Source organism: Vanacampus margaritifer, chromosome 14 (genome assembly GCF_051991255.1).
Source record: "Vanacampus margaritifer isolate UIUO_Vmar chromosome 14, RoL_Vmar_1.0, whole genome shotgun sequence".
NCBI classification, from domain to species: domain Eukaryota; kingdom Metazoa; phylum Chordata; class Actinopteri; order Syngnathiformes; family Syngnathidae; genus Vanacampus; species Vanacampus margaritifer.
This window is the reverse complement of record NC_135445.1, coordinates 19,234,905-19,252,433: the sequence shown is the minus strand read 5'-3', so window position 1 is coordinate 19,252,433 and position 17,529 is coordinate 19,234,905. Positions and strand designations below refer to the sequence as shown.

Below are 17,529 nucleotides of genomic sequence, written 5' to 3'. Positions count from 1 at the left end.
TAAGGGCACCTAAGCAGTTGAGCGGGCAAACTTGCCAATCCAAACCACACCTCTACCGAATTGTGAAGGAGACTTATGACCAATATTTTTAACTGCAGCTGTCCTAGAGCCCGTCGCATTCTGGTCTGCAGGCCAAGTCCTTTCACACTGAGCTGTATTGCCATTTTAAGGTTCGCTTTCACCCGTGTACTGTTTCATTCAGATGTATCCCAGAGCTGAGCTATTACTATGACCCAAAGTATATATGTATTTAAGGTATTATATATAGTGTATATAAGGTAAGTATATTTAAATATAAGAATAAAATGCCATAAATGGGGCAACTTGAACTTGCCTTGATATTTGCTAGCTAGCTCTGTCTGACTAGCATATGCAAATTCATTCAGTCTCTTTACTGTCTGTAAGATAATGATTTTTTTTTTTATGTTGGTGCTTACGCGTGAAATGAAATGATAATAATTTAAAAATATATATATACCGTGACCCCAGGCAGACCAGACAGGATCCAGCGTCACGCGCATAGAATGGACATCTGTCACTGCCTAAATATGGGCAAGGTCCACAGGCGGCCCTACAGTGGAAAAAGTGTGGGGGGCTCAGTCAGTTGCTTTTCCATCTTCAAGATTTCCACCTCGCGGACTCTCACGTCCTCCCTTGTTCCCATCACACCGCTCTGAGTCTGTTTCTATTTGACTAACCGTACAAGACAACCGGAGGAAACATGGAGGCCATCAAGAAGAAAATGCAGATGCTGAAGCTGGACAAGGAGAATGCCATCGACCGAGCAGAACAGGCGGAGGGGGACAAGAAAGGAGCAGAGGACAAATGCAAACAGGTGATGCTGCTCGCTGAAGACCTTTTATGAAAGTCACATACATTTCACATCTTTTTTTTTGCCTTTCCAGCTGAGTACTGTTTTCATTTCTGTTTTTAATGGCAGAGGTGTCAAATTCAGGTCCAGAAAATAAAAACCCTTCCACTGTTTGGCTTTAGTCACAGGTTAGGGTTAGGGTTAGGCTTCTACTCTCTTCGACTCAGGCGCTCCCGTTGAGTTAATTTACCTTCCAGTTGATTAGAAGCACCTGTGGCTAAAGCTGAACTGTGGCTGGGGTTTTACTTCCTGGACCTGGATTTGACACCTCTGTTCAACGGGCAATTTTAGAAACAATACATTTTGTGCAGTCAAAGATAGGAAACAAAGTCACCAGGTGATGAGTGAAGTTGATGTTCACGGAGACTAGCATCCGCCATAGGATGTGATATAAAACAAGCGATAGGCTGTATATAGGTATGTATTGTTTGGATACTGAAATCAAGCTTATCGAGGTCTTTAAATGTATTAATTGTTTCCACTTAAATCCCTTGATACTCAGTAAATGTGTTTCTTCTCAAATCACATAATGTCAATGTATAGCTAAACAATTAAGTTCATTGTTGTTTTGAATGCCAATGCTGCCAGCCTGTATTGGTGTGCTTATGGTGATAATAATCAGTATTAAGCTGTTATGTTACACAGCCAGCAGCTTTCATTACGTATATTAAATTGACTGGAATTTTCACACAGCACATTTGTCCACTTCGGTTGTGGATGATGTGAATGAGCTCTTTGGCTGCCATGTGTAGCTCCACAAGACAGAGTGCATAGTGAGCCACAAATAGACATCAACAATTCATCTGTGCAACATTTCACATAGCAATTGTCCTCAGAGGATCCCAGCTCTTAGCAATCACAATAGCCATACAATCCTTTCTCGATGAGGGCATGCCTATTTATGTCCGTCCATCCATTTCATGGCTTATCCCGCCCGACCGCGGTCATCAGTTGGCTGGAGCCGATCCTGTTTTACTTTGGGCGAGAGACAGGGTACAATCTGGACTGGTTGCCTTTCAGTCAGATAGCACTTTTTTAGTGTCTTCAAAATACTGTAATGAACTAATGCATGTTTTCGGAAGCCCGGGGAAAACATGCTAACTTTGCATACAAAGGCCTGAGTCAAACCGAAATGTTTGCTGCCTTCTATTTATGTCTCCATTTTATGGAAGAGGATTAGGGCCAGTGAAAAGGGGAAAAATAGGTTTCTGACTTTACTCTCAGAATTCTGACTTTCCCCCACAATTCATAGCTCTACGTTACAAAGTCAGATTTCTCACTTTAAACTCTGACTGTAAAGTGAGAACTCTGTGATTAAAGTCAAAATTCTGACTTTAAAGTTTAAAGTCATAATTCTGAGGGAGAAGTGAGAATCCTGCCAAGTGCTGATTTTTTCCTCTTCCGAACCATCTGAAGACTCTAAGCTTGTTTGAATTGTTGCTCTATGGCAATTGGGTATTTGTGATTGTGACTGAGAAGCCTTACATGGCTACAGTCTGGAAGAGACTAATGGAAAGCACATTTGTCCAGTGGACATGCCAGTGGGGCCATCTCACCCATTTACCATTGACTTCCAAGCTCTTGTTAATTGGTCTATGCTTAAGGCTTGTTGAAAAAAATTCATCAGAACTTTATAGTACTTAAAGCACAAGTGAAGTAAAAAATGTTCTTTGTCTAATGTCCCCTCTAGTCTCAACACAATATTGTGATTAATAGTGTTTGTGGAATAAGAATTAAGAAGACTAATCCACGGCTCACCTGTTTTGGTCACATGACGTTCACAAGACTTTGACATCAAATTCAGTTGACAGCAGGTGGCAGTGTTGCATAAAATGTCAAAACAGTTGCATTAGTCTTCTAAATTCTTACTTCACAAACACAATATTAAACGGGATACCATGTTAAAACTAGTGGGGGCACATCTTATTGCAGATAACATTTTTAACCTGACTTACGCTTTTAACCAATACAAAAATAAGATAACCACTGCTAATTTTAGGATATAAAGGTAATAATGCACTCAACATAGGGAATAAAAGTAAAAAGTTTTCTGAAAAATGAGTTAAGCAGAGGCAAGTAAAATGCAAGAAAAACAGTGTTACGTTCCAGACATGATATTGAAATAGCCCATTTAAATACTCGCTAGCCAGGTTTTTATAGCTTTTATAGCATTTCATTTAAAAAAATCTTTAAACATGCTTCTGAATTACAACTACATTTAAACACATGATATATTGAGAGAGCACGAGCAATGGATAACAAAAATATTGTACAAATCGACAATTTTGAACATCCGGGCACTTCTAATGCAACACAATGCAAATGCTTCCTTTATACAGTAAAAACAAATGGATTTTATTGCTGTTGTCTGTGACAAACAAAAAACAGGCAGATTGTTAGTCGTCAAATGACATTTCATCACATTTTGAAATCAAAATAATCCTCACAAATCCAATTACAATGTTTTTCAATGAGCGGAGAGCTTCCTTTCACCGAGTTGACCGCTATTTTGACTGTGACGTAAGCTCGGAATTGTCAATAGTATCAGTGTAGTGATTCGTAGATGTGTTTACAGTAAAGAAGACAAAGCATTTTCTCCAAACTAACAAATTTATCACAATGTATATCAATAATCATGCCTTAAGATGTATAATATGAAAATTAAACTACAGCTGTCGCTTGCTGTAGACTTAAAAAGCATGTTTGAAGCGGATGTGACCTTTCAATAAACTTCAGCAAAAGTAGACCGAACTGAAAGGAAAGCAATTTCTAATTTTGTTCTTGGCCAAACTAAATAGTGTGCTGCCATCTAGCGGTTGACATTAGAATTACAGGAGACAGAAAAATAAAGGTAGAAACTTAACTAAAGAAATTCCGAAAAATAGCTAACTGCAAATCTGGAACCTGCGATTGAGGATTGTTTTGTACTACAGATAACTGAAAAATCGACTTCTGTAGAGTATGTGTACTTTGTTACTTCCCCTCCATTGGTGACCAATATATAAATAATAACTTAGTCAAATCATGCATCAAGTCATACAGTCAGTCCATCTAGACTGCTGAAGCATTAAAACAGTTGAAAATATCTTGAAGTACTTTATTACTATCCCAGAATATACATTGTTCTCATACTCCACGACTTGTGTGTTGTGTTTTGTAGCTGGAGGAGGAGCTGCTAGGTCTGCAGAAGAAGCTGAAAGGAGTGGAAGATGAACTCGACAAATACTCAGAATCATTGAAGGACGCCCAGGAGAAGTTAGAACAGGCCGAGAAAAAGGCAGCAGATGTAAGTAGTGATGGAGAGGAAAACCCACTTGATGCACCCAACTACCCATAATTTAATACCAGACCTCATCATGCATTGCTAATAATCATAGCTGTTCGATTTGACCTTCAAGAGTACTCTATTAAAAAGCTTGTGCCAAATCACCATCATCAGTTTCAGTGTAAAGTTGTTAACCCATACCAGTCCCTCAGATAACAGCTGCAGCTCAACTGTTATTAAAACTGTCAGTATCAGGTTCTGCTGACATATCGAAATTTGCCACCAACTTTATCGATTCTAGCATAAGTTAATTTGGTGCCACAATGCCTTGCTGAATACTTCTGATAACCGTACATTGTCATACACGAAGGGTATAAGCTACACAGCAGTACAAGTAAAAAAAAAACATCCACATAGGGGACTCTATTATAAAATCCTAAAAGTTTGACTGTTAATTTGTGCAGAACCTAACATCCGTAAGGAGAATGCCAAAGGGTCAAATCCAGTAAAAAAATTAATAAAAATAAACCAACAGATACTGACTAATACTAATACTAATAATTTGCTGACTTGGTAGCTAATTCTATTTTGTATGTGCATAATTGTGGTGTGAATTCTGGCAGTGAAACATGTCCTCAAACAAGAAATCTCTCCTACTTAACTAAATTGCCCAATAATGTGATTGCTGTTAGTTGACAACTAACGAATTGTCACTAGTTATTCAAAGTTGACTTCACAGGACAACAGCTCCACTAACTTTCTCCTAATTGGTACTTTTCTACTCTTTCTTCTAGGGCTGGGTTATTATAAAAATGTAATCGTGATTTCGATTTTGACTTCTCATGATCATAAAATCAGCATAACTATTAATGTGCCAAACGGTGCGGTAGGTTTGAAAGTTCCTGTGTTGTGAGAGCACCCTGAATGCATCGTGTTACTTGTGCAGCAAGCATGAGACACTCCAGTGGGAGTTTACTTTGAAACTAAACACACAACAAAAACAATTGCGCACATTGTATACTTAAATACAAGACATACTTCATTTGAGAGACATCAACGCAAGATCTAATGTTAGATGTGAGTGAATGTAAAATACCATTAAATTGCTAACAGAAAATAAGCATTGAGTTGCAGCAGTAATATTTCCTCTGTATTCCTTCAAATAACAAATATTCACACACAAACGCTGTAGTAACATAATACAGACAGTTAACATAAAAATACTCAAAGGTACATATTCTTCAGAATCTGTGAAAAACAAGTTACATTAAGAAAACGCGATCACATCTTTCTTCTTTTACCCTTTTTTCTGATCTTAATGTAAGCCTACCTAAGTGTATTCTACATGTTTGCACTGCTCCACGCTGCCTGTTAGAGGCCAAGGCCAAGGTACACAGTGCACACAGCACTGTCATGATCTATTTTTATTGCTATTATTTTTATATATTATTATTTTACTTTGGTACTAATTTATTTTGTGATTGTGCTTTCAAGTTGTAGTTAAAGTGGAGTTTTGGTATTCCAATAAATACTAAGTTTTGAAATCGATGGATAATCTTGTTTATTGGTAACCTGATTTTAATCATTAATCAAAAACAATTGTGATTATTATTATTTCCATAGTTGCACTGTTTTTATTTTATAAAGTAATTTAATGTTTTTTTGCATCATCCAACCCCCTTTTTGCATGTGTGTTGTTAATCTGTTTTGTTTAGTACTGTTTTTAGCTTTTTGGCGGACTGTATCAAGGCTTGTTGTTGAGTGCGTGGGCAGAATTGACACGTCAAATATGGCGGACGCGCAGACATATCGCGGCCTCTGGCCAACTCAAGGCCTTTATTCTAGAGTCCCAACGTGACGCCGTTGCCACGGTAACAAACAACACCCTGACAACGCCAAATCGACTCCAAGTGCTATGGCGACTTTCATGTCGATAGACGCGGTGAGAAGAAAAATTCAAATGCTGCAACAAGTCGCTTTTGAGGCGGAGGACCGAGCCGAACTTCTGCTCCGAGAGGCGGACCTTGAGAGACAGGCGAGAGAGGCGGTAATCACCGAAAACGGATACATGTGGTATTTTTGTGAATTGTTCTCACATCTCATGAAATATAACCTATAAAGTAGATACATCATGCTAATCAAAAATATAAGCATCGTTACGTTAAAATCGCACGTAACTAAAGTTTGGCTAAATTATACCGGAAGGGAACAAGATATCTTTTACAATAGACAATAGATAACGTACAGTATACATAGATCCCGCCCGCAGCTGTTTCAACCGATTCTTCGATACGTGAACACGTTTTCCATATCTGATGTAGGAGACCTGCCTGTAAAGTTGTGTAAACTCATGGAAGACATTGGCGTAAACTTCATTAATTGCCGTTTTACAAAGTTAATGCCTCTTTTTTTTATCCACACACAAATGCTGAACTGCATTATATTTTTCAAAAAGATATGCACCAAAAACAACACATGTCACTTTTAATTTGATTATTATACATTTTAATATCATAGGCCTATATTTTTTCAATATTTATCACTACACTACTAGCATCACGTCTATTGGTAGCTGTAAACACTCATGCAAGCATTGGAAAAATGCATAAATAGTTTCCAAAATAGACTAATATATTTGTGAAATGACATACAATGTATATCATTATTCATGTGATGAGAATAAATATAGGACATAGGTAAGCACCAAATCAACATATGCAAATTCCTGTTTTCATGAGTGTTTCAACAAAACAATGTATGCGAAACTGTTACTGTAATGAACATATTGAAACATAATTTTTTATTATTACATTTTTATGCACATACAGTGCAGGACTTCATCGCATTGGCTATAAAGTCAGCAAATTATAATTCTGATGATTCTGGTGATCTCCGAAAACAATCTAAAGTAAGTGTTGGGCCTCGTTCCCATGGGAACTGGATTTGAGTACATTTCCATATGCATGTAGTAAAATTAAGGCATTTTCACAGATCACTCCACTTTCCCATATCCAATATGGTGATAACGTTGAGCACTGATTTGTACAAATAACATTGCAATATGTCTAGTAAATTAATTAATTTGAAAATATTTTTTCCAAGTAAAATATTGTTAAATATTTCTATTTGTGTGGTGTGTCTTGACAGGCTGAAGCTGAGGTGGCATCTCTAAACAGGCGTATCCAGCTGGTGGAAGAGGAGTTGGACCGAGCGCAGGAAAGACTGGCTACTGCTCTGCAGAAGCTAGAGGAAGCTGAAAAAGCAGCTGACGAGAGTGAAAGGTGAAATGCGCTCATCCACCAACATTTCTAACACTTCTTGACCCCCCCCCCCCCCCCCAAAAAAAACCTAAATACATTACAACAAATAAATTGTCTTTATCTGCTGCACATCAAGTTTCTTGCTTAGAAATTTTGTGTTAACTGAACACACTATGGGAAATAAATCCTCCACAAAGAGTGGATGGAAACTAATGGTAATCATCTCATGATTGCAAATTTAAATAGGAAAGATCAACCTACTTGTAAAGCAATTAGTCTAGTAAACACTTTTGTAAGGTAATCTTTCTCTCTCCCTCTCTATCACTATCTCATTTTAATTAAATCAATGATTGATTTTGAATGAATTTTCTGATATTACACAGTTACACAAAAAATCCATATTGTTGTTGTCATTGACATTTAGAGGAATGAAGGTCATAGAGAACCGGGCAAGTAAGGACGAGGAGAAAATGGAGATCCAGGAGATGCAGCTAAAAGAGGCCAAACACATCGCTGAAGAAGCTGATCGCAAATATGAAGAGGTGAGAGATTCACCACATCTTCTCCCCACTGGCATACTTGCAAATTTTTCATAAGCACTATTTCTACATTCAGAGTTGTGTGCTCACTTAAGAAAATGGCATACAAATTAATGATGTGAAGTTAGTCACTGCAGGACTTAAATTTTTAAACCGGCAACCGTGATGATTTTAATATTTGTTTTTAGTTTGGAATGATGTTGTGATTCACCATGTGTACTGTACATGTCTGCAGGTTGCTCGTAAACTTGTGATTCTTGAGGGCGATCTGGAGCGTTCCGAAGAGCGTGCTGAAGTAGCCGAGGCGTAAGTCAATACTTTACAAGGAAAATTCAACACTGACATGCCAACCACCATTCATGTTGTTATAGTGAATATCGTGATTACTACAATGAGTACACACCGGGACTATTGAACGCGAGTGACAATTTTAAGCTCCAACTAAATATTCTTGCTATGTTAGAACATATGGAAAAGTAGTAAACTGAAAGGGCTCTATTTTCGTAGGCAGTGGGCGCAAATGGCGGCTGATGCTGTTTTTTGCAGAAGCGCGAGGCTCGCTGAATTTCTTGCCCAATTTGGCGGACTGGTCTGCACCTAGCTGGGTGTGAGGGAGTGTCCTTGGAGATGCAATGTTATTAGCCACAATGATTGGAGACGACTTGAGCCGTGCCGGATTTATGGTGTTCACGAAAATAGGGCCCTAAGTGTGTAAAACCTATAATTTTTAGTTATTCATGAAAAGTATTAAATTGCATGGTCATTTGTATCATTACCTAAACTGATTATTCACACAATCATTTCATCAGTATCACTGCATGCGCCTTCCTAGTGCTGCAGCCTTTTATAGATATGAATTGACATATTGCAGGGAATAACACACACATTAATGACGTGGAGACATAAATGTTGATTTGTGCTTCCTTATGTATTTCTATGTAATGCATGCCTCAATACACCACCACCCCCTGTATGGGATGTTGTGCTCCCCCTCACTTTCCACTAAATCACTCGGCTATGGACTAACCCCTGCAGGCGAGTGAGGGAGCTGGAGGAAAAGTTTGGGTTAATGGACCAGAATTTGAAATCCATGATGTGCGGAGAGGAAGAGGTATTTATTGTGCTACACCTCTGCCATTGGTTCATTCTGACTTGTTGCCCTCTGCTACTAAAAGCTGCCATCTCAACACTTGGCTTTCATTTCTCCATCTAACCCGCATACATGATCACATCTGAAATTTTTCTTAATCTTTGAAACCTCATTGTTTTATAGTAAATTTCCTTCTCAAGTAGGTCAGACAAAATTATAAGCATGTTATTGAGCGGTCTTTGTTCTCCTTTACTGTCCTACTTTTCCAATTACTCTTTTTCTCTCCTCTTGTTTTCCTCTTATCAACATTGCTCAGTAAATCAGGTGACCTTGAGGAAGAATTGAAAAATGTCACCAACAACTTGAAGTCATTGGAGGCTCAGTCTGAAAAGGTACAGAAGATTCTTAGGGTGCATTCATTTATGAAATACTACTACAGTATTGGGATTGAAGATTTTGAAAAATAACCTAATTGTAATTTTTTTCCTCAATACTGAGATTGCAATTTAATATTTTTAGAGATTATTTTTTCAGGGTCCTCTTCCCATGCATTTTTTTTAAATCAAACACAAACAAAAAATAATTGATGTTACAATAAATAATATTGGAATTCTAAACAGCAAATTTCCACCTATGTGTGACAATACATGTGTAGGGTTTGGGGGTCGGGTTGCTCATGTTAAGAATTAAATAGCTGTTACATACGGTCTTCTCCACAAGTATTGGAACAGTGAGGTGAGGTTGGTTCTTTTATTTTAGTTGTATACTGAAAACATCTGCATTTGACAAGATATTAGCCAAGGTCATAAATGTACATAAAGTTCAAATAGTAATGGTAACATTAACCTCAATGTACATTAATGTCCTACAATTACTAACCCTTAATATTGAGGCACTTACTTACCAATACTATATTTTGTGAATCGGGTCAATTTGTGTCTGAATTCAAACGTGTTACGTTCCCCTTCATCTAGCCATTAGCATGGGTCTTAAACGTAGGTGGCCAAAACATGCCTATCGGTAATTAATTAATGTGTTAATTATAAAATTAATTTGCACTAATAAACTAACCACCAGAAGGTAATGGAACTGTGCAAATGGAATACAACCTAGCCTTTTAATATCATGACAAGACGACAATATTGTGGTGGCTTTGATATTGTGACATTGCCATTATTGTTACAACTAGGGATGTCAGGCGATTATTTTTATTTTTTTATTGTAATTAATCACATGACTTCAATAGTTAACTCACGATTAATCACACATTTTATGTCTGTTCTAAATGTACAATAAAATGTGTAATAAAATGTTTTTAATACTCTTGTTAACATAAAAGTGGAAAATATGTTAAACTAATTGAAATATGGCTGCATCTTTTAGTCATTGATGCAGTAATTTCATAATAATTCATAATATTTAGTTAAAATTAAAAAGATTTATCATACTGTAAAAAACGAGTGTGATATTGATTTGTGTTGAGGTTATATTTCTGCCACTAGATGGCATAATTGCATTTGTAAGATGCTGGTGACAGCTCAGTCCATTTTTCTTTTCATATTCAGAGCCATCTAATCTTTAACATGAAGGAACTTCTGCACATTTTTAAAAATGGTAAAATAAAACTTGACCCCAGTTTCCACAAACATATGAATTATTATTAAATTTATTACTGCTAAATTTGGATGTGTCTTGACGTGCGACTGGAATTCCCCCAGTACAGGCTTTCCAAGTAAGGGGCGGTCATTAATCGCACGTTAAAAAGATTAGTGACGTTAAAATAACTTTAAATTAACGCACAATTTTTGACACCCTAAGTTACAAACCCTACTGGATTCAAACAAAAGGTGCAATCTTCTACGTTGTTTGTCAGATCCATATATAACCTGGAAATAAAAACTGTATTGACCTCTTGTCTCATAGTCATCTTTTGATATATAAAATCCAAAGGTCTAGGAGCAACAATCAAGGAATTGACCTCATTGTTTCAATACTTTTGGAGTGTAAGTCAACATTCAAATTTAGAAAAAAGGAGATAAAGTAGGCTTGTCAGAGAATTGATGAACTACTTTTGTCAAGGTCTCATACATTCTTTTGATTGCAATCCTTAATAATGAGAATTATTTTTTTGTGTTTTTAGTACTCACAGAAGGAGGACAAATATGAAGAAGAAATAAAACTTCTTACTGACAAACTTAAAGAGGTAAGATTGTTGTTTAATGCTTGTGTGATTCTGTTTCTGCTAACTACTATTCATTTGAATAAATGAAAAGTGTAAATGTATATCAGACATGAGAAACATAAGTATTGGTGTGTGTTTCAGGCTGAGACCCGAGCAGAGTTTGCCGAGCGATCTGTGGCCAAGCTGGAGAAGACCATTGATGATCTGGAAGGTATTCAGTCATTAATTGTCCCATTAATGCAGCCACTAGTAACAACTATCCTACACAGAATAACTTGACACCAACAAAAAAAAAGCAGAAAAAATCCCCTACAGCCTGATATTCATGTGGAGGATTGAACATTTAACAGCGCTGTATAGGCTATTTGTAATTTAATAAGCAGAGGGTGGCAAATCCAAGTCCAGAAAGGAAAAACCCTGCCACAGTTTGGCTTTAGCCCCAGGTGCTAGCTGGCTAGCTCCCATGGTGTTCATTTACCTGCTATGAAGCTATAGCTATAGCTAGAAAATAATCTTTTTCTTCACGTGTTCGTTTTCTTTCAGGTAGTGAGAATGTTGATTATCTGAAAACAGGCTGGAGATCGGTGAACAGTTCCTTCAAAGGTTTTATTTTTACAGAATATTCCGGACATAAGCAAGTTTACAGACAAATGTCTGCCTTCTTCTCGCAAGTGTCTCGATTACAGACACTTACAACGTTTTTCTACTATCTTGAAGGGTGGTTCCAAACAGCCCACTTGGAGTTTACCGGACATGAGATAAGACTTTAAACACATCATTGATTACATTGTTGTGGAAATAGATGAGGTCTCAGTCATGACGATAAGACTTTAAAAACATCATTGATTACATTGTTGTGGAACTAGATGAGATCCCAGTCACGACGATAAGACTTTAAAAACATCATTGATTACAGACACTTCAACCACAGACAATGGCCCATTGTTGTGGAAATAGATTAGGTCCCAGTCATGATGATAAGACTTTAAAAACATCATTGATTACAGACACTTGGCAGAAATTGCGACATCACTCACAAAGACACATTCACAGATAAAAGTTCTACTGAGGAAATAAAAAATTAAAACAGTTATGACTAAATCTGGGCAGAAGACCCTCTTCAGTAGCATCAAGGGTTAAAGCCAAATGTGGCAGGGTTTTTACTTTCAGGTGCTAGCTCCCTAGCTAGCTCCCATTGTGCTTGTTTGCCTGCGAGGGAGCTAGGTAGCTAGCATCAGGGGCTAAAGCCAAACTGTGGGAGGGTTTTTTACTTTCTGGACCTGGATTTGCCACCTCTGCTAATAAGACTTATCTAGTCTGGCAACAGGTTTGATAAACGTCGAGAAACACAACAATTTGCACTAACTCCACAGTTTTATATTCTGCAATGGCAGATTGTCCATCCATATTAACACTGCATGATGCGCTCAGTGCATATGAATGCATTCTAAAAAGATTTTGTATTATATCTCCCGAAAACTCCTTTGGTTATGAATCCAATTTTGCTAAACTTCTCTGTATCCTGTCTGGCATTGTGTGTGTTTCTGCGTGTGTCCTCCTGCAGATGAAGTGTATGCTCAGAAGCTGAAGGGCAAGGCTCTCAGTGAGGAGCTGGACCTAGCCCTCAATGATATGACTACACTGTAGACGCTGTCAATTCTTCTCCTTCTGTTTCAACTCTTCTCTGCCTGCTTGCTGCTGTTTTACTGCATTCTTTTGTGGTATTATAAGCTGGAAATAAACCAATCTTGAAATGTAATGTTCACCCATCGTTGCACTGCTGGGTCAGGCCCTACAGAGCACCGGTCTTTTGAAAGTAGGTTACAGTTCACCCAGTCAGTGCAAAGTTGTTGTTTTTTGCTGACGTCACACTACTCCCACTCATTTCCTCTGTTGAAATTGCAAAGCACTGGCAATCCTGCATTGTAATAAATGTATTTAAACTATCTTCATTCTCTGTGTCCCTCCCATCTTTTTTCTTTTCCTTTCCTTGCTATATTACAAAGCTCCCTGTCTGCATTTCTTTCATCAAATATCTTGAAAATGACTATGAAGTTTCGTAAACTAAACAGTAAATGCTTTTTCAAAAAGTTTCCTCTTTTCTGTTTTTCTTCCTATAAAACTTTGTTTCACATCTCGCAATACACTTTCCTTCTATATACAGTGGGGTAAAAAAGTATTTAGTCAGGCATTAATTGCGCAAGTTCTCCAACTTAAAAAGGTGACAGAGGCCTGTCATTTCCATCATAGGTATACCTAAACTATGAGACAAAATGAAATTGATTTATTTGCAAATCGTGTTGGAAAATAAGTATTTGGTTAATAACAAAATTTCATCTCAATACTTTGTTATATACAGGACCCTTTTTAAAAATTTGAATATCATGGAAAAGTTCATTTTTTTCTTCCATAATTCCATTAAAAAAGTCAAACTCATAGATTATAGATTCAGGGCCCACAATTCAAGTGATTTCAAGTATTCATTTGTTTATTTTTTACACAATTTGAGCTTCCAGATAATAAAACCCACAAAAACAAGATTTCAAAAAATTTGAATACTCTTAAGAAATCAGCCTAAATTTTGCAGGGCATGATTTTTTTTTTTTAAAACTGTGTGTCACCTACTAAACTCAAAGCATCTACTGTACACAGGCTACCCCATGTGTCATTACATGGATTCAGTTTGGTTCAATTATCTTCGTTGGCTTAAATATGGGGAAGACTGCAGCCTTGACAACTGGCCAGAAGAACATCATTGATACCATCCACAGGCTGGGTAAGCCACAAAAGTTCATAGCCATGGAGGCTGGTTGTTCACAGACTGCTGTGTCCAAGCATATAAATGAAAAGTCTAGTTGAAGGGCAAGGAGAAGATGCACCACCAAAAGTGATGACCGTGGGCTTCAGCGGATTATCAAACAGCAGATACAAGAATCTGGCAGTGATACAGAAAGTGGAAGGAGGCAGGAGTCACGGCACAACTGTCTGGTTCCTTGGGTCAAGCCACTTCTTAGCCTGAGCCATTGTCGGAAGTGTCTCAACTGGGCCAAGGAGAAGAAGGACTGGACTGTTGAGCAGTGGTCCAAGGCCTCTTTTGCGATGCCTTTCATTTGGGAATCAAGGCAGTTTGGAGGAAGATGGGTGAAGAACCGGGTGAGATCTTGCGTGGAGCCCAAGATCGAGGGAGATTATCAGTGGTCTTTGTATGGCTTCCATTTTCTGATGATTGTTCCATTAATTGATTTCTTCACACCAAGATGTTTAACTATTGCAGATTCAGTCTTCCCTACCTGGTGCAGGTCTATCATTTTGTTTCTGGTGTCCTTTGACAGCTCTCTGGATTTGCCCATAGTGTTGTTCAGAGTGTGACTGTTTGAGGTTGTGGATGGTTGTCTTTTATACTGATAATGAGTTCAAATAAGTGTCATCAATATAGGTAAAGAGTTAAGGACAGGGGAGCCTCTTACAGAAGAAGTTACAGGTCCGAGAGCCAGACATCTTGCTTGTTAATAGGTGACCAAATACTTATTATCCGCCATGATTTGCAAATAAATTCCTTAAAAATCAGACAATGTGATTTTCTGGATTTTTTCCCCCTCATTTTGTCTCTCATAGTTGAGGTATACCTATGATGAATATTACAGGCCTCTCTCATCTTTCTAAGTAGGAGAACTTGCACAATTGGGGCCTGACTAAATACTTTTTTAGCCCAATGTAACATGATTTTTGTTGATGTGCATGCATGACAAAACTTTTTTTTTCCAAAGAGCAGCTTTAATATGTTGTGAAGACTGATTATAAAATTATTGTTTGTAACAAAACAATCCGTGTCAAAAATCGGTAAAAAATTTGACAAGTTATGAATAATTTATTAGAGCCAAACACAGTTACCTCAATATAATGTAAGTGAATGGAAGTGGTCACCTCCGCCTCAAGATGTTAGCTACTGGCTATGTCTGCACATCCTCAACCAGTCAAGGCTTCCTCTAGTGCAGTGGTTCTCAACCCCGGCCCTCAAGTACCCCTATGTAGCCTGTTTTCCATTTCTCCCTCACGTGAGTATCGTTATCAGACTTCATGTGGAGCTTGTTGATCAGCTGATACCTGTGTTGACTGAGGGAGACAAGGAAAACAGGCTGGATAGGGGTACTCAAGGACTAGGGTTGAGAACCACTGTATTAGACTGTTGAACGTCAGCATGTGTGTGTGATACTGATAAAACATGAATTTTGGCGAAATAAAAATGAATAACTAAGTCTATTGTGTGAGGACATGTGCCATTACCTGCCTGCACCAATTCATGTGTGTTGCATTGCTTGAGACACACACAGAGCTATGTCTAAAAGTGACATAAACCTAAGGTGGTTAAACAGAAGGCAGCCGCAAGACGTGCACTGCTGGAACGAAAGCCTGGAGCGGAACCTGTGCAGGTTTAGAAGGTGACCACAGAATGTGTGCTGCCTCTCAAAAAAAAGAAAGAAAGAATGTGTGCTGCAGAACAGGGTCAGAATGTGGGCGCAGGACTTGTGCCATAGAGAGTGACACATGCCATTCCACTACCACAGAAAAAATCCTATTCCGTCCCAATCCCGGACCATAGTAAAAAAACTTAACGTGTTAATACGTTTTTTAATTATTTGTTCTTCACTCCCAAAAATGTACATTTTTAATTTTTTTTTATTTTTATGCAAGGGCAAACAGAAGGCTTTGATGCAGCTTCTGACATGAAGAGGTGGCTTAAAGCAATGGTAGTTACTACAAAAAAACTGCTGGCAGCAAAGTATAAGAGATCAGGGCCATGTTGCAACAAGCTGTTTTTGACAGTGTTTTCAACAGGAATGTGAATAATGATGAAATTTAGCTATATTTGAATGCTAATTGCTGCAAAACGGAAATAGATACAAATATACTTTTTTTCCGATGAAAGAATAGACTAATCTTTCTTTTGGTAGTTCCCATGTTTTTATAGCAATCCAACACAACAATCGGCCTTGCAAAATCAGTCAAAATCCAGTAAAACAGCCGGGAGCGAAGGGGATTGCTTCAGTGAAAATGGCAGCGAGTGAATGAGTTCAATAAAAATCACATGGGTCCGAGGTTATAACTGAGCCACTGCATTTAACAAACAGGTTGCAGTCTGTTTCATGTTTAAACAGCAATGAAATAAAATATTAAGGCTTAATATTCCATTAATATAACATTCTTCCATGCTTAATGTGTGAATCCTAACCCTTAGTAAGTTGTTTTGTTGAATATTCCCATGAAAAATTTATGTTTAAAAATCGATTCGGCCGCATATCGAATCGATTCGAGAATTGCGTGCTGTAATATCGCGATATATTGCCGAATTGATTTTTTCTAACACCCCTTTTATATGGTAACTTGACGATTTAGCTCTAGAATTAATGTGTGTTTTGAAACTCGTGTCTTTTTAACTTGCAGAAAAACTGGCCCATGCCAAAGAGGAAAATCTGGACATGCATCAGGTGTTGGACCAAACCCTTCTGGAGCTCAACAATCTATAACATTTTCCCGGCCACATCTCCCAGTACATACTCTTGACAATGGAATCTCACTAACATCAATGTGCATCCAAAGATTGTCAAGATGCAGATCGAAAACAATTTAAGAGGTCATGAAATGTTGATCCCCAAAAAAGGATGTATTGTGTGTTCAAGAAAATGTAACATTTCCTCACTATTAAATGTTGATTTTAAAGAAATTTACATTTTACCTGTACTTTGACTTGTGCATATTATTACTCACAGGTACGACCTCGACAATCATATCTGTGGGACACAACAATAGCATTATTTTATTTAAAAAAAAATTATGAAAGACTTTTATTGACAGAACAAAACAATGTCTAACACTATATTCAAAGCAACTATCCAAAATAACAATTTTAATTATTATTTTTTTGTGTGTGTTTAAAAAAAAATAAAAATAAAATCTTCATTAGTTTTTAATTTTCGTCATCCTCCCAGAGTTCCCAAAGGCTTTTGATGTGGGCTGTCCTGGTCCTCAGCAACATCACATGGACATTGGGGACATTGCTTCTGGATTGGCAAACCGGTGTGGTAGTTCCCCTTTTTAAAGAAGGGGGACTGGAGGGTGTTTCTGTCACGAGTGGGTAGTGTTTATTGGACCCCAAAAGAAAAGAGCAGACCCAGCCAGGGCGAAAGTCACTCAATTTTAATGATCCGACTAAAAACGGACCCAGCAGAGCGAGAGGCAGGTACCAGTTCCCGTTCCGGCGGCGCACGTCCTGCCGCTGCAGCCCATGGCCTCTTCGCCTGTGCCCTCTTCAAGCCCCCGACCT

At 37.9% G+C, this 17,529-nt stretch overlaps 1 protein-coding gene across 8 annotated transcripts; it reads left to right on the top strand.

Annotated features, from left to right (window-relative positions):
• The first annotated feature begins 595 nt into the window (after positions 1-595).
• On the top strand, positions 596-16,940 carry tpm2 (tropomyosin 2 (beta)). 8 transcript variants are annotated; one of them, XM_077542989.1, is made up of 9 exons: positions 596-835; positions 4,032-4,157; positions 7,284-7,417; positions 7,821-7,938; positions 8,171-8,241; positions 9,342-9,417; positions 11,166-11,228; positions 11,349-11,418; positions 16,650-16,940. In XM_077542989.1, the coding sequence occupies exons 1-9, from the start codon at positions 722-724 to the stop codon at positions 16,730-16,732; spliced, it is 855 nt and encodes a 284-aa protein (XP_077399115.1). In that variant the 5' UTR covers positions 596-721; the 3' UTR covers positions 16,733-16,940. The 8 variants fall into 8 exon arrangements, with proteins under 8 accessions (XP_077399115.1, XP_077399118.1, XP_077399114.1 ...); XM_077542992.1 differs by lacking the exon at positions 9,342-9,417 and adding an exon at positions 8,971-9,046; XM_077542988.1 differs by lacking the exon at positions 16,650-16,940 and adding an exon at positions 12,772-13,159.
• Positions 16,941-17,529: the final 589 nt, after the last annotated feature.